The sequence below is a fragment of the Nelumbo lutea genome, chromosome 6, assembly GCF_056320005.1.
Source record: "Nelumbo lutea isolate HS-2025 chromosome 6, American lotus-T2T, whole genome shotgun sequence".
NCBI lineage: Eukaryota > Viridiplantae > Streptophyta > Magnoliopsida > Proteales > Nelumbonaceae > Nelumbo > Nelumbo lutea.
Window position 1 is genome coordinate 12,281,262 of NC_142689.1, and position 18,819 is coordinate 12,300,080.

At 41.5% G+C, this 18,819-nt stretch overlaps 2 protein-coding genes across 2 annotated transcripts; both read right to left on the reverse strand.

The window, feature by feature from the left end:
* Positions 1-560: 560 nt before the first annotated feature.
* Positions 561-1,249, reverse strand: LOC148847366 (uncharacterized). The gene has a single exon (XM_088952341.1). The coding sequence runs from the start codon at positions 1,132-1,134 to the stop codon at positions 817-819; it is 318 nt and encodes a 105-aa protein (XP_088808467.1). The 5' UTR covers positions 1,135-1,249; the 3' UTR covers positions 561-816.
* Positions 1,250-11,537: 10,288 nt separating this feature from the next.
* On the reverse strand, positions 11,538-12,242 carry LOC148847367 (uncharacterized). Its single transcript, XM_088949591.1, has one exon. It carries the CDS (start codon positions 12,240-12,242, stop codon positions 11,538-11,540), a length of 705 nt encoding a protein of 234 aa, XP_088805717.1.
* Between the last annotated feature and the right edge of the window lie 6,577 nt (positions 12,243-18,819).

Below are 18,819 nucleotides of genomic sequence, written 5' to 3' on the forward strand. Positions count from 1 at the left end.
AATGGCTCCATTGAATGTATGGACCATCCAAATCTGTTCAAATTGGTTTTATTTTAAATTGAGTCCGAGTCCAACCCAAATCTGATCCATTAATACTTATACTCTTAGCATCCCTTGGTTCTGCTTTGTATCTTGGTTGATATTAGGGTTTCGGTTTTGAAGTTGGACTGTGTAAAAGAAAGTTGAATATATATATAACTGCTCTACTGTAGCTCAGCGTGCTAAAGGTTTTGTTAATCGTATGTAATGAAAAATATATTAATTCCTCCTAGTTGGTTGGTTGGTTGGAATCTGTAACTACTGATGTAACTCTGGTTTAAGTTAATACAATAATTCTTTTTATCAGTAAAGAAAAGGCCGTTTTTGGTAAGATTACAAATTAATGCACAGTATCGAGGTGAAATTGTACTCGATCAGATTCGATTTTACAGTAGTCGGTAAGAACAAGTTTTTGTACCGAAAATGAAAAAAAAATTGTTAGACATTTTTGCATTTAAAATAGGAGCAAAGTTTGCTTCTATTTTATGGAAGAAAATCTTTCATTCAAAAGTTGAACCAAGTTTCTACCCATCATAACCAAATACAATACAATACTAAACCAAGTTTGTATTAGTATTTTTTAACCAAATTTGCATTTACATGGAGACATATGCTTTTGGCACTCTCAAGTCTCACCTTGGTGTATATTGGTATTAACGGGACACCTAAACGGGAGAATTCACAAAGAACTCCACGGCTAATGGGAAATCTGATTCTTAAACATTGAAAAAGAGCTGAAAATTATAATGAAAAAAAATGTAAAATGCAATAGCCTACCTAAGCTAGCTTGAAAGGAGTTATCTTGATGACAAGACCAGGAAATACATCATCTGGGTCATGGATATGGGGGTTCTCTTCCACGATGAAAGGGTCACCGCATTTCTCGCTTATAGAATGCAGAGTTTCTCCCTCTTCCACTACATAAATCTCATCGCAAGGCTTGTTGATCATCCTCCGATTAATCCCACTAGGAAACTCATCACCTTCTCTTGACTCGCAACAACCCATTAAGAGAAGCACCACCAGGAACAAAGCACTATACCAGGAGATCCTCTCTGCCACTGACGCTGTCAATGCCATTGAAGAACTTGTCATGACCGTCGAGGAATTCAAGTTCAATCGTTTTAGATCCTGCTTTTGGTCTCCCTGAACTGTTGTCTGCTTTGAGCTGAAGGTTTAATTTCTTGAGGTGGGAATGAAGAAGAAGGGATGTATATAGAGAAAGAGAGCTTAATTATGATTTATTAAGAAACCCGCAAGAAGAGGACTGAAGGAAGGGTTGTTTTCTTTCTTGGTAGTTGGAGTGGGTGCAGTTTTTGGCGGGAGTTGAAATATATGGTTTCATCGTTATGCATGGTTGGTAAACGTCAGAGGGAGGAGGGAGGAGAAGACCTGAGGAGATTCAAAATATGGCCTTGCTTCTTGGATCTAAAGTCTCAACTGCTTTTTGAAATGTTGGCTTGGGTGACCTGCTGCTTCCTTATATGTCATGGCTTAATAAATTATTTAATTTTATGCTTGTTCATGTTACTTTCTTAGAAACAACCTCAACATATATAAACTTGTTAATTAAGTCAGATGACATGCTTCAGCAAACCCTCATTAGTTAATGACTACTCGACTTTGATGCCAGAAGATTACCATTTCTAAATTCCCTTTAATCGGTCGGTAGTATGCATGATCACCCACTTTGAAGCACAAAGAAAAAAAAGATCAAGATATCTCCTGCAGTTGAAATTCTTTATTTCACATGGGAAGGAGGTTATGTGTTGAATACTTTGGTGTTAGGGCTACATAAAAGTGGTGGATAAAGCCTATATGTAGCTATTTTGCCACATGGAGAGATGATGTGGCCAATCCAGACCATGGATGGGATAGTTACTTAAGGACTACAGGACATTCTTATTTATCTAACAAAAAGAAGTAATATATATATATATATATATATATAAAGAAAACTTCAGAAAGAAATTATTAATATATATTTCTTAAATGAAAGAGAACAAATGGATTTGTTGTATTTAACAATAAGTAATCGATCATTGACAAGTAGGCCATCTATTGATAGCAAATAAGAGTGCCCGGAATTCTCTCTTTATGATAAAAAACACTTGTTTATTCAACGATGGCCTTAGCAACTAATTAAACTAATAAGCTGATTAATCCAGACTAACAAAATATTTCTATAATTATTCTCATTAATTAAAAAGGGAAAAGAAATGAAATGTCAACAAATCCTCCCTCTTACTGAAGAAATGTCAGCTAGTCAAAAAGGGTAATCCAACCACCCAAATCTAAAACTAAACCACAAATATTATATTAATGTATTAATTTGAATGTTTATAAGGGCCCCACAAAGGCAGAGTTGAGAAGTGGCGTTTGGTATGCATTCTAGGATTTAATAATCAGTATTAATAAAAGTAGGTGCGGATTATCTTGTGGCCCTTAAATAGGGTTATATAAATCCTTTATGCCATAAACTGTTCATATATACTTAATTAGTTTCCAATGGGATTGAGGTTTGACCACAAATGTGAGATTTTTGGTGGTGATTCAACCTTATCAATTAGGTAGTTGTGATCATCTGATTCCTTGACTTTGACCTTACATTGTTATATCTCTCAAGAGGAATGTGAAGTGTAGTTTTTTATTATGATGGATTTGACCAGGGTAATGAGAAGGCTGAGGAACCTGGCTATATATGTGTCATCTGCCCCTAAAGCTACCTTCTTGATATCTTGATGAGGTCTAATCTAACGGTTAAGGTTAGTTGTCTTTGTTGACTTTTGAAGATATCTCATCTACCAACTTAATGAGGGTATTTCTTTTTGTTGATTTATGGAGGTGGGATTTGTTGAGTTCTTATCTTGGAGGGTCATTTTGGTAGCCAAACTGCATTGGTGCATTGACCCAAATTCCCCAAGAGATACTATTCCCTTAGCCGATGGCGTTGTTTAAGCATTGCGTTTTTCTACTTGACCTATACTTAGGTTGTGTTTGATTTGATAAAAAAGAAGGTAAGGGAAGCTTTTAAGGACTTTTGTAAAATTTTCTTAAGATATTTTCCTAAACTCTGTTTCTCTTATTTTCTGTCAAACCCAGTATGCATTTGGAACCGTTTTTCTATTTGATTTGCTTGGTTCTATTTGATTTGTTTGGAAAATTGAAAAAAGTAATAATGAATTCGTTTTTTAACACTTAGAGACCACATCAGCAAAATAATGAATAAATGTCTATCCATTAGGGGAAGCGCTAAAATGAAGTTTCTTCCAATAATAGACTTGCATGTAAGCAAAAGCCTACTTTTACAAGTCCCTATGCATATGACTTAACATAATAAGGGAAATGCTGAAGTAACGCCTATGTGAACATTTATTTAATGAAGGCCCACTGTTCTAAACACCCTCCAAATATAACCTTAGTTAGGCATAAGTAGTTGGATTATACCTCGATTTGGAGGCAGCTGGCCTTCATTTTTGTAGTCTCAAGAGTGTCTGTGAGGCAGAGGTTTCTCGAGCTGTTCACTCCAAGTGCATGATCATTTCTTTAATTTGTTCAGTCAAGTGTTCTTTTTCTTTTTTCTTTTTACTTCTGGTTTCTTGTATCCTATGGCTTTGTAATTTAAGCATTCTTTTTTAATGAATGAAATATGTCAAAAAAAAAAAAAAAAGAAATACAATCATGAAATGCTGAATTAATTAGTTGATTGCAGCAGATTTGGATTTAATTGGACATTGAGATATTTTGATCAAAACACTGGCCCAGTGCTCCATATCCAAGTTTGTAAACTTATTATTAGGTTTGAATTTTTGTGGTGATTTTCTATTAAATTTGCACACCATCTGAAGTCTGAACCAAGATAAGATCAGCCAGTTTTAGTGCGTCTATTTGTCTTTTTCCTGATTTCAAATTAATTATATATAATTGCAATGAACATGATATCATAAATTTTACTAAAATTGATGAACAAGAATATTATCCCTATGACCTTTAATTTACACTGAAATAGAATGAAAGATTGAAGGGGTCGTTTGGGTTCTGCAAGGCGCACCCATGCATTGAGTTATAATTACTATGTGCAGATGACGAATGCAAGACCATTAGATGAATCAAAACATTCAAAAGGTAATATTTTATTTATTACCTTCTCTTCCCATTCATTCTCTCTCTATTTGTTTTCATTTTTCTCCACTCTACTCATTTCTGCAACTGAATTGAAATAGTCATATATAGAAATTTGTTTTACTTATTCTTGTTTAGATGGTGAGAAGGATACTGTCTAGCTTCAACCCTGATCTATATCTCTCTTATATAGGAGGAAAGAGGGAGACAAGGAGACTTCTTGTATCAATGCTTATGTAGACCTACCTACAATTCTCCTTTCTCATACACATGGTTTTTCTTTAAATGAAAAATATAAAAAAATTGCAATAAAATTCGTCTCAAGTCTTAATTGTTTATATAAAATCTATCATAATAATTTCTCTCTCTTTCTAATAAAATGAGATATAAATGTCATGAGTTGAGTTGGACCAAGAGCCAACCGAAGCCCAACCATCAAACATGGGCATGGACCCAAACTAAGCTCGTAGCCCAAGCTTATTAATTACTCAGCCCCACCGAAGCTAAATCCAAAACAATTTGGTATGGACATGGGTGGGCTTGTACGGGTTGTCCAGGTTTTACTCTTGCCACTCATATTTTGAATTTTTTATCTTCTACTTGGCTTTTTATAAAATCGGATACCACCATTTATTGTAAAACCATATCAAAGATGAGGAAGAATTTTTTTCTGCTTTTCTTTTGTCTATTTTAACATAAATATTAATTATATTATCATTTATTTCACTTGTATACTTTAACCATGGTTTTCAAAACCAGACTGGAGACCAGAAAAACTAAGAGACTGGTTCCGTTTTCCCAAAAAACTGAATTTCCCCCTAAAATCGTTGATTTTGGTCAACGAATCACTGAATCGGGTGGTTAATTATTCGAACGGTTTTGACTGTTTTTATTTTTATAATTATTTTTTGAATTTTTTGTTTTTTGCTCAAACACTCAGACCATTCGACCCGATAATCGGACCCTGACCAATTCAGTCACCGGGTCAGTTTTAAAAACCATGACTCTAACACCATGAAAACAATTATTGCGTTGCATGATATTTTATGAAATCTTCTATGTTCATCGAGCACTACTCTTTTTGTTATTAGTTGATATGTACATCAAGACAATTTCTATAACCTCTTGTCGAATTTCTTATTCAAACCACTCCATGCTGGGATCAAGATTTTCTCCCCGGTATTTGTAATAGTTTGTGGTTGAAGGCCTCATCAGTTAGGTGGCCCAAATCTTGTTCCATCTTAACCCTCTCAGCTAGCCTTTGTACATATTTATATTCATATACAAATAGATATATTTTTTTGGAAATCATAAAATATATGGATATATATGGGTACATTTATAAATACATTTGGATTGGTTGTAGTGCAGATTAAGGGCAGATTAAGGAGCTGCTCCTCCATGCTATGGCTGTGGAGGTGGGGGCTGTTGCCTCCCTTGGTTTTGTTTGGGAAGGATCCCAGTTTTGATTTTGGATGGGCCTGCCGAATCTTGAAAAATGGGTTCTTGGGGAAGCGTTGTAGGGGAGGGTAGGGGCTGTCGCCACCTGATAGAGGCAGAAGTCGGGGCCACCGGAGCTATCTTACGTAGTGTGTGTAAATTGAAAGAGGAGCGGAGACAAATCAAATGCCAATACAGAAAGAGTCGTGCCGTTCAAAGCTTCTAAGATCCATTGCTCGATTTTGCATGCTCTACTCCCAAATTATATCCACTGACAAGTTGTAGTAGCAACGGAAAAAGCAAATTAAGTCCGTTTGGTTTGTAGGAATAGGGGTCTAGAATCAGAATCAGACTTTATATGTATATATAATAAAATTGAATGGTCCATATCAGCATGTCTCTCATCTGAGAGAATCTATTTATCTATTTTCTTCATTATTTATTTATTTTTTATTTTTTTTGTTTTAAAAATATAAAACAATAATCATTACTTATCTCAATTAGATTAATAAAGTTGCACACTATTAGAGAAAAGACCTTTGGGTTTTCCAAAGCCTCTTATTTTAATGTATGTTATTATTACATTTAAAAAATAATTTGAGAGAGAGAGAGAGAGAGAGAGAGAGAGAAAATAATGATAATAATAATAATATAAATAAAATAATATAAATAGGTTGAGGTTAAACTATCAAGAAATTATTAATTAAAAAATCCATTAAACTTTCACTAAAAATAAATATTAACAAAACTTAGTAAATATTAAAAATGTGTTTCATTTCTACTTAAAAATCAAACTTAATAAATGCTAATAAAAATAAGAAATTTAAATATAAAAATATTAATTGATAGTTTTAAATTTTTAATAATATTATTATATAACTTGTTGAGACCTTTATTAGGCATAATAAACTCATTAAAAATGATAAAAATTAATGAAAATTTAAATTGTAGAACCCATTTTATTTATAGTATTTTATTACAAAAATTACTGAATAATAATGAAAAGATAACAATAATTAATTAAAAATAATAAATTTAAATATAAAAATATCAATTGATAGTTTTAATAATATTATTAGATAACTTTGCATTGATGAACTTTTAAATGATTAATAATTTTTATGAGTTGAAACCTTTATTGTGCATAAAGAACTCATTAAAAATGACAAAATTGATGACAATTTAAAATATAGAACCCATTTTATTGCAAAAATTATTCATATGCAAAAATTATTGAATAATAATGAAAAAAAATACCAACAATTAATTAAAAATATGGAAAATTCTGAAAAACCTAAACCTAATTAAAACACTAAAAATAATTAAAAAAATATTGAAAATTAATAATATTTCATACTAATAAGGGTATTTACTAAAAATAATTAAAAAGTAAAATTAATAGTATTTTATTATTAAAAAAACCCAAGCAAAAAATGATTGAAAATTAGCTATATTTTTTATTAACTATGGCATTTATTTGGTTATTTAATTTACTTTTACTGAAAGCAAATGCAAATTAATTTTGTAGTGACAATATGTAAAAATAAACACTGAAAAAACTGAAAATTATTAAAAAAGTACTCATATGCAAAAACTACTGAATAATAATGAAAAAACACCAAAAATTAATTAAAAATATAAAAATTATGAAAAACCTAAAGCTTAATTAAAATAATAAAAATAATTAAAAAATAAATTAATTGTATTTTATTACAAAAAATACTGAATAATAATGAAAAAAAGGGATTATAGCTAATAAGGGCAACTTTTGGGCCCTAATAAAAATAAAAATAATTCTTTTAATATAATTTCTAAAATAGGTTAACTTTTTTAAAAATATTTCAAATAAGGGCAAAAAAAATGTTCATCGTCTTCCTTTGGCTCTTTCCCATCTTGCTTTCGCCTTAACCCCGCGAACCTCAATGACCTCCATCCACTAGTGTTGCCGCCGCTCCGCCCACCTTCAGCAATGCCAATCCGACGAAGAAAAAGGTTGAAATCTTCTGGGATCTTACTAGAGCCAAGTTCGTTGCCTCCAACCCCAAACCCTAATTTGGGTTCTACGTCGCCATCGTCATTGATGGTGTAATGACCCTTCTTGTCAATGATTCTCAAAGGGAAGCATACAACAGAACCAAAACAAGGAAGCCCAACCAGGCGTTGTCGGCAATTGCAGTGTGAGTGGCGACGAACCCAAGCTTTGTTTTAGTGTCGATTGGAAAAGGGCATTGCAGATTAAGCAGTTGAAGTGGAAGTTCAAGGGAAATGAGAGGATTGAAGTGGATAGGGTTCCGATTTAAGACTAGTTGAGAGGAATTTATTCAGTGGTTTGGAGAACAATGTTTTTTGCCTTTATTTGATATATTTTTAAAAAAGTTAACCTATTTTAGAAATTATATTAAAAGGATTTTTTTATTGATATTAAGGCCCGAAAGTAGCCCTTATCAAAGCATTTTAATTATTAACAATAATATAATTAACAATAATTATTTTTAAACTGTAATTAATAGTAATTATAATTTAAACTATATATAGTATAAAATTACATTTAATTACCAAAAAATTAAATTTAGTTAGTTTTAGCCAAGAAAATAGCAACATTTCTAAAAATATGATAATTTCCAAAAATTAATATATTTTAATAATTAATAAAAAGTAACAAATCGTTTATAACTTAACCTAATTCAGAGGTCTAGTTAATATATGTGCACCATGCCCACACATTATCAAGGATAATTAAATTCAAAGTCTAATTGGGTATCAAACTTTTGGAGTCCAATGATGGCTTTAGCGGATAGGGCCCAAGCTAAACAACCCCTAATAAGATCAACTTGGAAGTTATATATTATACGCATATATGGCAAATATTAATATATAATATTTAAATAACAAATTTTACATTAATATATAGAAATGCTAAATATTTTTTTATACAAACTAGAATTAAATAAAAAATTTAATTTGTAAAAAATCATAATTTTATAATTAACAATAGCCTCTTTATTAATAGAAAATATGCAAATCTGAGCCCTTGACAATTGGTCCTAGATCTTGAGACTAAGCCCAACCCTTATATAAAGCCCAAAACTCGAGCCCATACCTGATCTCTACACAAAATGCCTTATTTTCATTATACATTTAGAAACTAATATTATATTAATTTAGTAATAATTTAATAAATTAATAAACCAATTTTTATTTCCTAATAGTAAATTGATATTTGTTAAAAATTTAAGAAGCAATATATATATATATATATATATATATATATATATATATATATATATATATATTTATTAAATATAACATTAGTAATTTTTTATATGTAATAGTATTGGGCCGGGCTTATTTGAGAAAACTGGAGTCCACGGGCTTGAAATTTTGTCCACGCCTAAAAAATAATGGTCGGGTTGGGCCAAGCCGTCGGTCTACCTGGCCCATGAATAGGTCTAATTGTATATATAAATAATTGTATACATAAAAAATCATATAAAATAAAAATTTAAGGGATAATAGCATATAAAGGCAACTTTTGGGGTTTAATATCAATAAAAGTAATATTTTTTAAAAATAATATCAATAAAGGGCAAAAACACTGTTCATCATCTTCTTCTTACCTTTTGTTCACCAGCACCGCCGTTTGCCGCCCGCCACCACTGTTTGTTGCCGCCTCCCACTGCTGCCTCTGCCCAGCAACGTCGCCGTTGAAGGCAGAAGTGGAGGTGGGCGGCGTTGGGTAGAGAAATGACCAGTAGAGTCACCGCTGCCGCCACCTCTGCCTTCGACCACCTCCGACAATGTTATCAAAGGCAGAGGTGGCTGCGAGCGGCGACGGACGATGGTGTTGGTGAACAAATGGCAAGAAGAAGATGATGAGCAGTGTTTTTTCCATTTATTGATATTATTTTTAAAAAGTTAACCTATTTTTGAATCTATTTTAAAATTATTACTTTTATTGATATTAAACCCCAAAAGTTGCCCTAACATGCTATTATATACATCTTTTTTCATTTTTTTTTAAATGGACCTCTCATATCTTGGCCTGATCCGCGGCTTGGCTTGGCCCAAGGATCAGCCCATGGACTAGCCTGGCCCATGGCACGGCATGGGCCCGTGCCGAACTGACTCCCCAAATTATCCTAGTGGAGGGAGGCACAACCTAGGACACCCTGTGGGGCCAACATGACACGATCCACACTTTGTGCGGATCATGCAATGCTGGCCCAACACAACCCGATTTACACATCTACTTGAACTTGCCCAATACTGGGGACGGGGCAGGGAAATTCGAGGGTTCCCTATCCTTAATGTGGAGTGGGGTGCCTTGCCCCTAAACTTGCCTGACATTGAGGAGTGGTTGCCTTTCCCTGAACCCACCTAACACTGGGGATGGGGCAGGGATGGGGTAGAGTGTCTTGACTATGGGGCAGGGACAAGAATGGGGTGCCCTGCCCTGAACTCACCCCATTGTCATTCCTATATAATTGTTAATTATTAGTAAAAATAACAAAAATGTTAACTTTTGTAATTATTTTTATTTATTTAAAGTTAATCAAAATTTCATTTAAAAATAATGAAAATACTAAAATTTACTATAAATTATTAATAAAAATAAATTTATTAAATTTTTTTTATTCATATTAAATTAACAATAATTATTTTCTATAAATCAACATTAAATGAAAAATATAATCATTAAAACTTTATATATTAACAATAACTTTGAATACTATTACTTAATTAACAACAAATTTTGATTATTAATTTAATATTGATTAATAGTAAATAAAATTATTAAAATTTTTAGATTTTCCCATGCATCGCACGGATCCCCGCTAATTTTCCCTATAAAATATGAATTCACATCTACCTCCAATAGAACACACCCCACATGCACATGTCATCAGGAGATGTTCCCAATGAGTTCACATCTACGCCCTACAATGCCCCACACCACATCCCAACTTGTATTGGGAACATCTCGAGGAGATATACAAGGTGGGGATGTGTTGTGGTGTCACGAGGGTAGTTTTGCAGCGGAAGAAACCCGTGTGGCGTCTAGGCCAAGGTAGGTCAAGACAAGCCTTGTGTTTGCTTGGGGCTAGGGGTTGCCCGATGTGATGGCTCCACCAAGTTTAGTAGCACTGGATTATGACCTCACTTCGCATGGCTGGGGCACTCGGCTGGCTCTGGCCAGTCCATGGGAGGCGCCTCTTACGTGCTAAAGGGGGATGGCCATGATGAGAGGCGACTAGGCATCGATGAGAAGGGGCTCCTGCATGCCGATGATGTAGGCACATGAGTGCCGATGATGATAGGCAACTGCTTGGGTCGGAAAACACCTGTGCGCTATGGGCAATGGGATAGCTCGTTCAGCTTAAGCAAGGGGTTGGCATGGTGAAGGGTCATGTGTTATGGGCCCAGGCGTAAGATCTTGTCACGGGGCGGTTTGTGGGGAAAACTCGTTGCCTTCCCTTGCCCTTCCCCTTACGAGTTGACCCTATGGTGGCGGACTGAGGGGTGATTTGTTCAAGAGATCACCAAACTCTCCTTGCTCTCTTTCTTGATTGAAAATTCGATACCTTTATTGAATAAATCAACTCCTTAAATAGGAGATTACAAGAGGGTTTCCATCTTGTATTCGGCTAAGGTAGTCCCTCTCTTATCGCAACTTAAACTTCTATCGAAACTCAAACTCCTACTTCTAAGGGGAACACAAAAATAGGGGATAAGGGTGTGGGCCCACCCGGATGAGCTGTCGTGTGGGCCATGCTCTACCGCTGGCACGTGCGTCTCACCTTGTTGCCGCTGAGACGTGCGTGCTGCTACCGGGCGGTGCGTGCCGCTGGGCGTGCCGCTGGCAGACTGTACCACGGCGCGCTGCCAGGCAGTGCATGCAGCTTGTACCGTGGTGCGCTGCCGGGCGGTGCATGCTGCTAGGCACGCTTCTGTGCACGCTGCTGCCTGTGGTTGCGATGCAGTGTGTTGTCGGGTGTCGTGTCCATAACATTACACCCCTCCTGGACAACGAGCTTGTCCTCAAGCTCGAGGTCGGGGTAGGCGTTGTGCAGGTTGGTCCAGGGAATCCAAGTGGCCTCCGCTGATGGTAGTCCATCCCAGTCTACTAGAACCTCGAAGGTGCCCTGATTGATGCGTGACCGGACAAGAGCTCTAGGTTGGAGGATGGGTCTGCCATCCTTGAGAGGGGGTAGAGGGGGCACTTGCATTGGGGGAGTCCCTGTAAAAGGCTTTAGTAGGGACACATGGAAGACGTCATGGATTTTGTTGTGCTCTGGCAGTTCAAGTTGATAGGCAACCTTCCCGATCTGTCGAAGAACCTTGAAGGGCCCATAAAACCTTGGGGTCAGCTTTTGGGGGCCCCGTCGCCTGAGGGAGAGCTGCCGGTAGGGCTGGAGCTTTAGCCAAACGAACTGTCCTGTCTGGAAGGTGACGTCGCGGCGGTGCTGATCGTAGGCTATCTTCATGCGTGCCTGTGCCTGCTGCAAACGTAAGGAGACTTCAGCTAGTAGGGCATCATGGTCTTGGAGGCTGTGGTCTACTTCTTCCAACCATGTTGAACCCGGTTCGTAGGAGAGAAGACGAGGAGGGTCTTGCCCATACACCACGCAGAAGGGAGTCATGCCAAGGGACGAGTGGTAGGATGTGTTATAACAGTATTTGGCCCAAGGAAGGCAGTCCACCCAGCGTTGTGGTTGGCCCCCTACGAAGCAACGGAGGTACATTTCTATGGTTTGACTGACAACCTTGTTTGCCCATCCGTCTATGGATGATAGGCAGAGGAAAAGGCTAGGGTCGTGCCCTGTAATCTAAATAGCTCATTCCAGAAGGTGCTGGTGAAGACTGCATCCCTGTCACTGACGATGGACTTGGGCAGCCCATGTAAGTGGAAGATGTGTGTGAAAAGGCGTGGGCCACAGAAACTGCACTGTAGGGGTGGGAAATGGAATGAAATGAGCATATTTGGAGAAGCAGTCCACCACTACGAATAAGATGGATTTCCCACCGACTTTAGGCAAGCCTTCAACAAAGTCCATAGAGATATCGACCTAGATCTGCGTTGGGAGTGAAAGGGGTTGCAGGAGTCCTGTTGGGTGTAAGTTCTCCCACTTTTGTTGTTGACATACGGAGCAGTTCTGGATGAAATCCCTAATTGAGCCTCGCATACCATGCCAATGAAAGTCTACATGGACGCGGTGTAACGTCTTCTGCACCCCTTCATGGGTGGCGTTGTGGATGCTGGTGAGGATAGCTGGAATCAAGGGACAATCTATTGGGAGATATACCCTTCCTTTGTACAACACAAGTCCCTCGTGGATGGTCCAATTTGGTTTGGTCGTGCCAGACTGCAATTCTTGGACCAGGTCTCTCCACGTTGGTGACTGGGGCAAAACGCTCCTTAGGTCCTCTAGTAGGGTCACGCGGGGCTGGGAGACCGTGCAGAGGTGTGTTGTGTCCTCTTCACGCCTGGACAGCGCATCAGCGGCCCGATTAGAGGCTCCCGCTTTGTGGTCTACGCGGAAGTCAAACCCTAGCAGTTTGCTTGCCCAGTGTTGTTGAGGTGGAGTAGTAAGCCGCTGCTCTAGAAGGTATTTGAGGCTGTAGTGATCTGTCTTGACAATGAAGGTCCTGCCCCACAAATATGGCCTCCAGTGCTGGACGGCCTTGGCCAGTCCGATCAATTCGTGCTCGTAGGCCAGTAGCTTGAGGTGCCAATCTGCTAGTTTACGACTGAAGAAGGCTATGGGGTGCCCTTTCTATTGCAGTACTGTGCTGATGCCTATGCCAGACGCATCACACTCCACCATAAACTCTTGGTCAAAGTTTGGTAGTTGCAGCACGGGGGTAGTGGAGAGTGCGTCCCTTAGGTTTGTGAAGGCGGTGTTAGCTGCTTCATCCCATTGAAATGCATTCTTCTTCAACATCTTGGTCAATGAGGCCGCCAGGAGTCCATAGTCCCTTACAAACTTGCGGTAGTATCTCGTGAGCCCCAAGAACCTGCGAAGAGCCCTAATGGTCTGAGGCTTGGGCTACTCCTGGATGGATTGAATCTTGGAATTATCTACCGAGACTCCTTCCCTGCTGACTATATGGCCAAGGTAACGGACCTGCGGCTCTCTGAAGGAGCACTTGGTTCGTTTTAGGAAGAGCTTGTGCTGTCGTAGCAGCTCCAAAACTGTCCTTAGGTGACAAACGTGCTCCACCCACAAAGTACTGTAAATTAAGATGTCGTCGAAAAATACTAGGACGAACCTACGGAGGTGGGGCCGAAATACCTCGTTCATCAGGGCCTGGAATGTAGATGGGGAATTGGTGAGACCAAAAGGCATGACCAGGAATTCAAAGTGGTCGTGATGCGTTTGGAAGGTTGTTTTCTCCACATCTTTAGGGGCCATTCGGACCAAGAAGTAACCTGACCTGAGATCCAGCTTAGAAAAGTACTGAGACCCGTGGACCTCATCTAGCAATTCATCTACCACCGGGATCGGGAACTTGTCCTTGATGGTTCTACTGTTGAGCTCCCTGTAGTCCACACAAAATCTCCAGGTGTCGTCTTGCTTTGGCACCAATAAGACTGGTGAAGAGAATGGAGAGCGGTTGGGGCGTATGATTACCTGTTCTAGCATCTCTGCACACTGCCTCTCTATCTCGCCCTTCTGTAGGTGCGGGTAGCGGTACAACCTCACAACAACGGGTCCTGCCCCTGGTATTAAGGGAATCCAATGGTCACATGACCGGCCAGGTGGAAGGCCCTTAGGCTCTGAGAACACGTCTGAAAAATTGGCAAGAAGCCTCTCCATCTATGCGGTGTGCAAGGCGTCGCCATGGAGAGTATGCACCTGTGGTTTTCTTGCTCTCATCTTGGTCCCTTTCCAGGTGACCCATTTCCCATGTAAGTCAAACATCATGGTCAAGGCACTGAAATCCCTGGACTGTCTAGGGTGATGAGCCAGGTGACCCGAGGGTGATGAGCCACTTAATCTCCAACACTATGTCGAACTCGTTTAGGGTCAGTACAAATAGATCTGCGAGGAATGGTTCAGAATCCACCTAGATTTGGATGCTTTGGCAAATCCTTGGATTGTGAACTATCTCCCCATTTGCTACAGCCACTAGAGCCGCTGTCTATCTTCCATTGGTAGCTTCAGTTGGAGTGCAGCCTGCTTGCTGATGAAGTTGTGGGTGCTCCCTGAGTCAACCAGAATCTGTACCTGTTTTCCTGCCACCTGGGCCTGCAGCTGCATGGTTTGGGAGTTTTGGATTCTAGTGATGGCATGGAGGGAGATCTCGGGTTCTAGTGCCGCCTATTCCTCTTCTTCCTCCGCCAACTCGTCTACCAGGAGGCAGAATAACCGCTTGCAATGGTGGCTGGCTGAGTACAACTCGTCACAGTTGAAGCACCGGCCCTTGGCTCGGCGCTCTGCCATCTCGGCCCTATATAGCGTCTGATGGGGGGTGCTATTGTGCTGCTAGCCATGCTAGTTGCATCTCGGGTAGTGTTGATGGTGAAAGGGTGTTGTTCCCTGTTGGCAGCCATCGAAGGCTCTCCTATGGTAGACCTTGGGTTCGCCCAAGTCGTTGCGGGACGCCCCATGTTGGATGGCCCTCGGCTGATCTGTAGCTTGCGCTCGAAGGCTCGGGCCGGATTCATTGCTGTGACCAAGTTGGGTGGGCTCTACATCTCCACATCAACTCTCAGAGGTTCATTTAGGCCGGCTGTGAACATATACACCTGCTGGTCTGGCCGAACCAAAGAGGCTCTGGCGAGAAGGGTCTGAAAATTCCGCTGATACTCCGCGACGGTCCCGGTCTGCTTGAGGTTAATAAGCTCCCCCAAGGGGTTGCTCGTTAATGGGGGCCCGAACTGGAGGAGGCAATACGACTTGAACTGGCCCCAACTAAGGCCTGGTTCTTCCTGCTCCACTCGGTAGAACCAGAGTTGTGCTTCATCGGTCAAGTGGAATGCTGCCAGGCTAAACTTGTCCTTCTCTTCCATGCGCTGATTGCGAAAGAGTTGCTCGTAGCGGTACAACCATCCAAGTGGGTCACCGCTATCGCTGTATAAGGGGAACTCCAGACGATTGTATTTGGGTATGATTGCTGTTGTCGGTGTGTTGTTCTGTCGCTCACCGGAGCCCTCTGTCCAATCTGGGCAGCGGCTGTGATTAGTGGCTGCCCCTTCAGGGCTCCCTTCCCTAGTGGAGAAGTATAACTCCAGTAGACGCCGAAGTTCCCTGACGTCCTCTTTAACTTTTCTTACCTCCGCGTGATTTTCCACGAGATGGTGTTCCAGCTCGTGAACGTTGGATGATTGCTGCTCCATGTCGCCCATGATGTTTGGCTCTGATACCAAAATGTTATGGGCCCGGGCGTAGGATCTTGTCACGGGGTGGTTTGTGGGGAAAATTCCTTGCCTTCCCTTGCACTTCCCCTTACGAGTTGACCCTTTGGTGGCGGACTGAGGGGTGATTTGTTCAAGAGATCACCAAACTCTCCTTGCTCTCTTTCTTGACTGAAAATTCGATACCTTTATTGAATAAATCAGCTCCTTAAATAGGAGATTACAGGAGGGTTTCCTTCTTGTATTCGGCTAAGGTAGTCCCTCTCTTATCGCAACTTAAACTTCTATCGAAACTCAAACTCCTACTTCTAAGGGGAACACAAAAATAGGGGATAAGGGAAAGGTACAACTGGCGTTGGCAAGCAGGGCTGTTGTGGCCGGATAAGTGCGAGCCCACCCGGATGAGCTATCGTGTGGGCCCCACTCTACTGCTGGCGTGTGCATCTCACCTTGCTGCTGCTAAGAGGTGTGTGCTACTGCCGTGTGGTGCGTGCCGCTGCTGTGTGGTGCGTGCTGCTGCCGGGCGGTGCGTGCCGCTGGGCGTGCAGTTGGCAGACTATACCGCAGCGCGCTGCCAGGTAGTGCTTGCATCTTGTACCGTAGCGCGCTACCGGGCGGTGCATGCCGCTTGGCGCGCTGCTGCATGTGGTTGCGACGCAGCATGTTGCCAGGTGTCGTGTCCATAACATCATGTTTAAGCTAGGCCCGCATGCCAAGCCTCCCTTGAGGGTTGGTGGCACAGTGTCGATCCATGCACTGTCCCCATGAACATGTGTGCGCCAATGAGGAACCCTGGAAGTCATGCTAGCCATTAATTAGAGCTGCCCCGAAAGGGATGTTGGTCTAGGAGTGCCAAGGTTAGGCACCCAAGGAGGTCGACCACCCCTCCTCAAAGAGTACGTTAAGCTTTTGGTAGTCTGCCTGAAAATGGCATGAGATTTTTCAATAATCTTACTGGTAAAAATGACAATGATATCCCTTAACGTAAGCCTATCAAGCGTAGACAAAACTAAGCTTGTGTCCGACTGTGACAATGGGATATTATGAGGCTTCCCCTTATTGGGCACAGATTGTGAACTCGTTAGTCATTCCCAATACACATTTTTGGGGTATTCACATCTCCGCCTCACAATGCCCCACTGTCACGGGGTAGTTCTACAGCGGAAGGACCCGTGCGGCGTCCTGGCCAAGGTAGGCCAGAACAAGCCTTTGTAACGCATAGAGGCTAGGATTTGCCCGATGGGATGGCTCCACCAAAGTCAGTAGCATTGGATCATGACCTCAAGTCCAATGGCCGGGGCACTCTCCTGGCTTAGACCGGTCCATGGGAGGCGCCGCTTACGTGCTAAAGGGGGACAACCATAATGGAAGGCGACCATGCGCCGATGAGGTGACTTGGCACCGATGTGATGGGTCTCCTGTAAGCCGATGATGACATGCACCTGTGTGCCATGATGGTAGGAAACCGCTTGGGATGGAACACACCCGTGCGCCAAGGGCAACGGGGTAGCTCACTCAGCTTGGGCAAGGGACTGGCATTGTGAAGGGACGTACTTGAGCCAAGCCCGCATGCCAAGCCTCCCTTGAGTATCGGTAGCGCAGTGCCGGTCCAACATTGTCCCCATGAGCAAGTGTGCGCCCATGAGGAACCCTGGTAGCCATGCTAGCCGTTAACCAGGGCCACCCCGCAAGGGGATGATGGTCTAGGAGTGCCAAGGTTAGGCACCCAAGGAGGTCGACCACCCCTCCTCAAAGAGTACGTTAAGCTTTTGGTGGTCTGCCTGAAGATGACATCAGTTCTCCCAAAAATCTTACAGGCAAAAATGACGGGCATGTCCCTAACGCAAGCCTGCCAAGCGTAGGCAAGGCTAAGCCTGTTTCAGACCGTCACAGGCTCCCCCACTCAATTCATTGTCATCCTCGACAATGACTCCTCCTGTGAATGGGCGTTTGAGTCCCGCATCATCCACTCTTCAGCCAGTTCCAAGGCTCGCCTGGCCAACCTGGGTCTTGCCTATATTGGTGTCCATTTTATGGGGACGGAACCATTTTACCATGCCGGCCTGCCTGGACTTCACCCCTCCAATGTTGAGGTTACTCAAACCGCGCAATGGCTATGCCGTTGATTTGTGAAAGGAGGGCCCTCGAAGAAATGTGTGTGGTGCTTCGCGGAGGTTCGCCCCATGTGTCATCTTACCTCAAGGCTCAACCGTCTTCTTGGTAGCTTTTTAGTGATGCTACCGAACACGTTGATAGGTCTACTCCTGCTGTTGGCGATGACCTGGGTACCCTTTCACCATGCTGGCCTGCAGACTTCACCTCACCCTGTGCGGGTTACTCAAACCTAGCCATGGCTTATGCTCTCCTGGCCCTCGAAACTACGCTTCGCCTCGCCGACTCGGGCTACATCTTCACTCCGAGGGGGCCCCACTACTGCTGCCTCAAGGAGACTTGACCGCTTTGAACGCGAGTGTGGCAACTTTTACCCATGAGTTGTCGAACATGCACTCGCCTTGTGATGAGCTTCCGCTGCTGCAAGTGTTCAACTTGAAAACTGAGCATGTCCACCTGAAACTTTGCCGGTGTAGGGCCGCCATGCTCCAACGACTAGCGTAACCACATTCCTAACAAGGCCCACGCGTCTGCCCCCGCATGGAGACAACAACCAATGCGTCTGCACCCACAAGGGAAGTTGTTTTAGGGTCATTGGAATGGGAACGCGAACATTGAATGGCCTCTAGTTAGGCCTGATAAGCAATAAGCTCGGGCAGTGTACCCACATTCCTATCAAGGCTCACGCGTTTGCCCCCGCATGAGGACAGCAACCGATGTGTCTGCAACCACAAGGGAAGCTGTTT

Bases quoted from the DNA above. Each gene is read 5' to 3' on its own strand.
- LOC148847367 (XM_088949591.1), bottom strand. From the start codon at position 12,242: ATGACTCCCTTCTGCGTGGTGTATGGGCAAGACCCTCCTCGTCTTCTC.
- LOC148847366 (XM_088952341.1), bottom strand. From the start codon at position 1,134: ATGACAAGTTCTTCAATGGCATTGACAGCGTCAGTGGCAGAGAGGATC.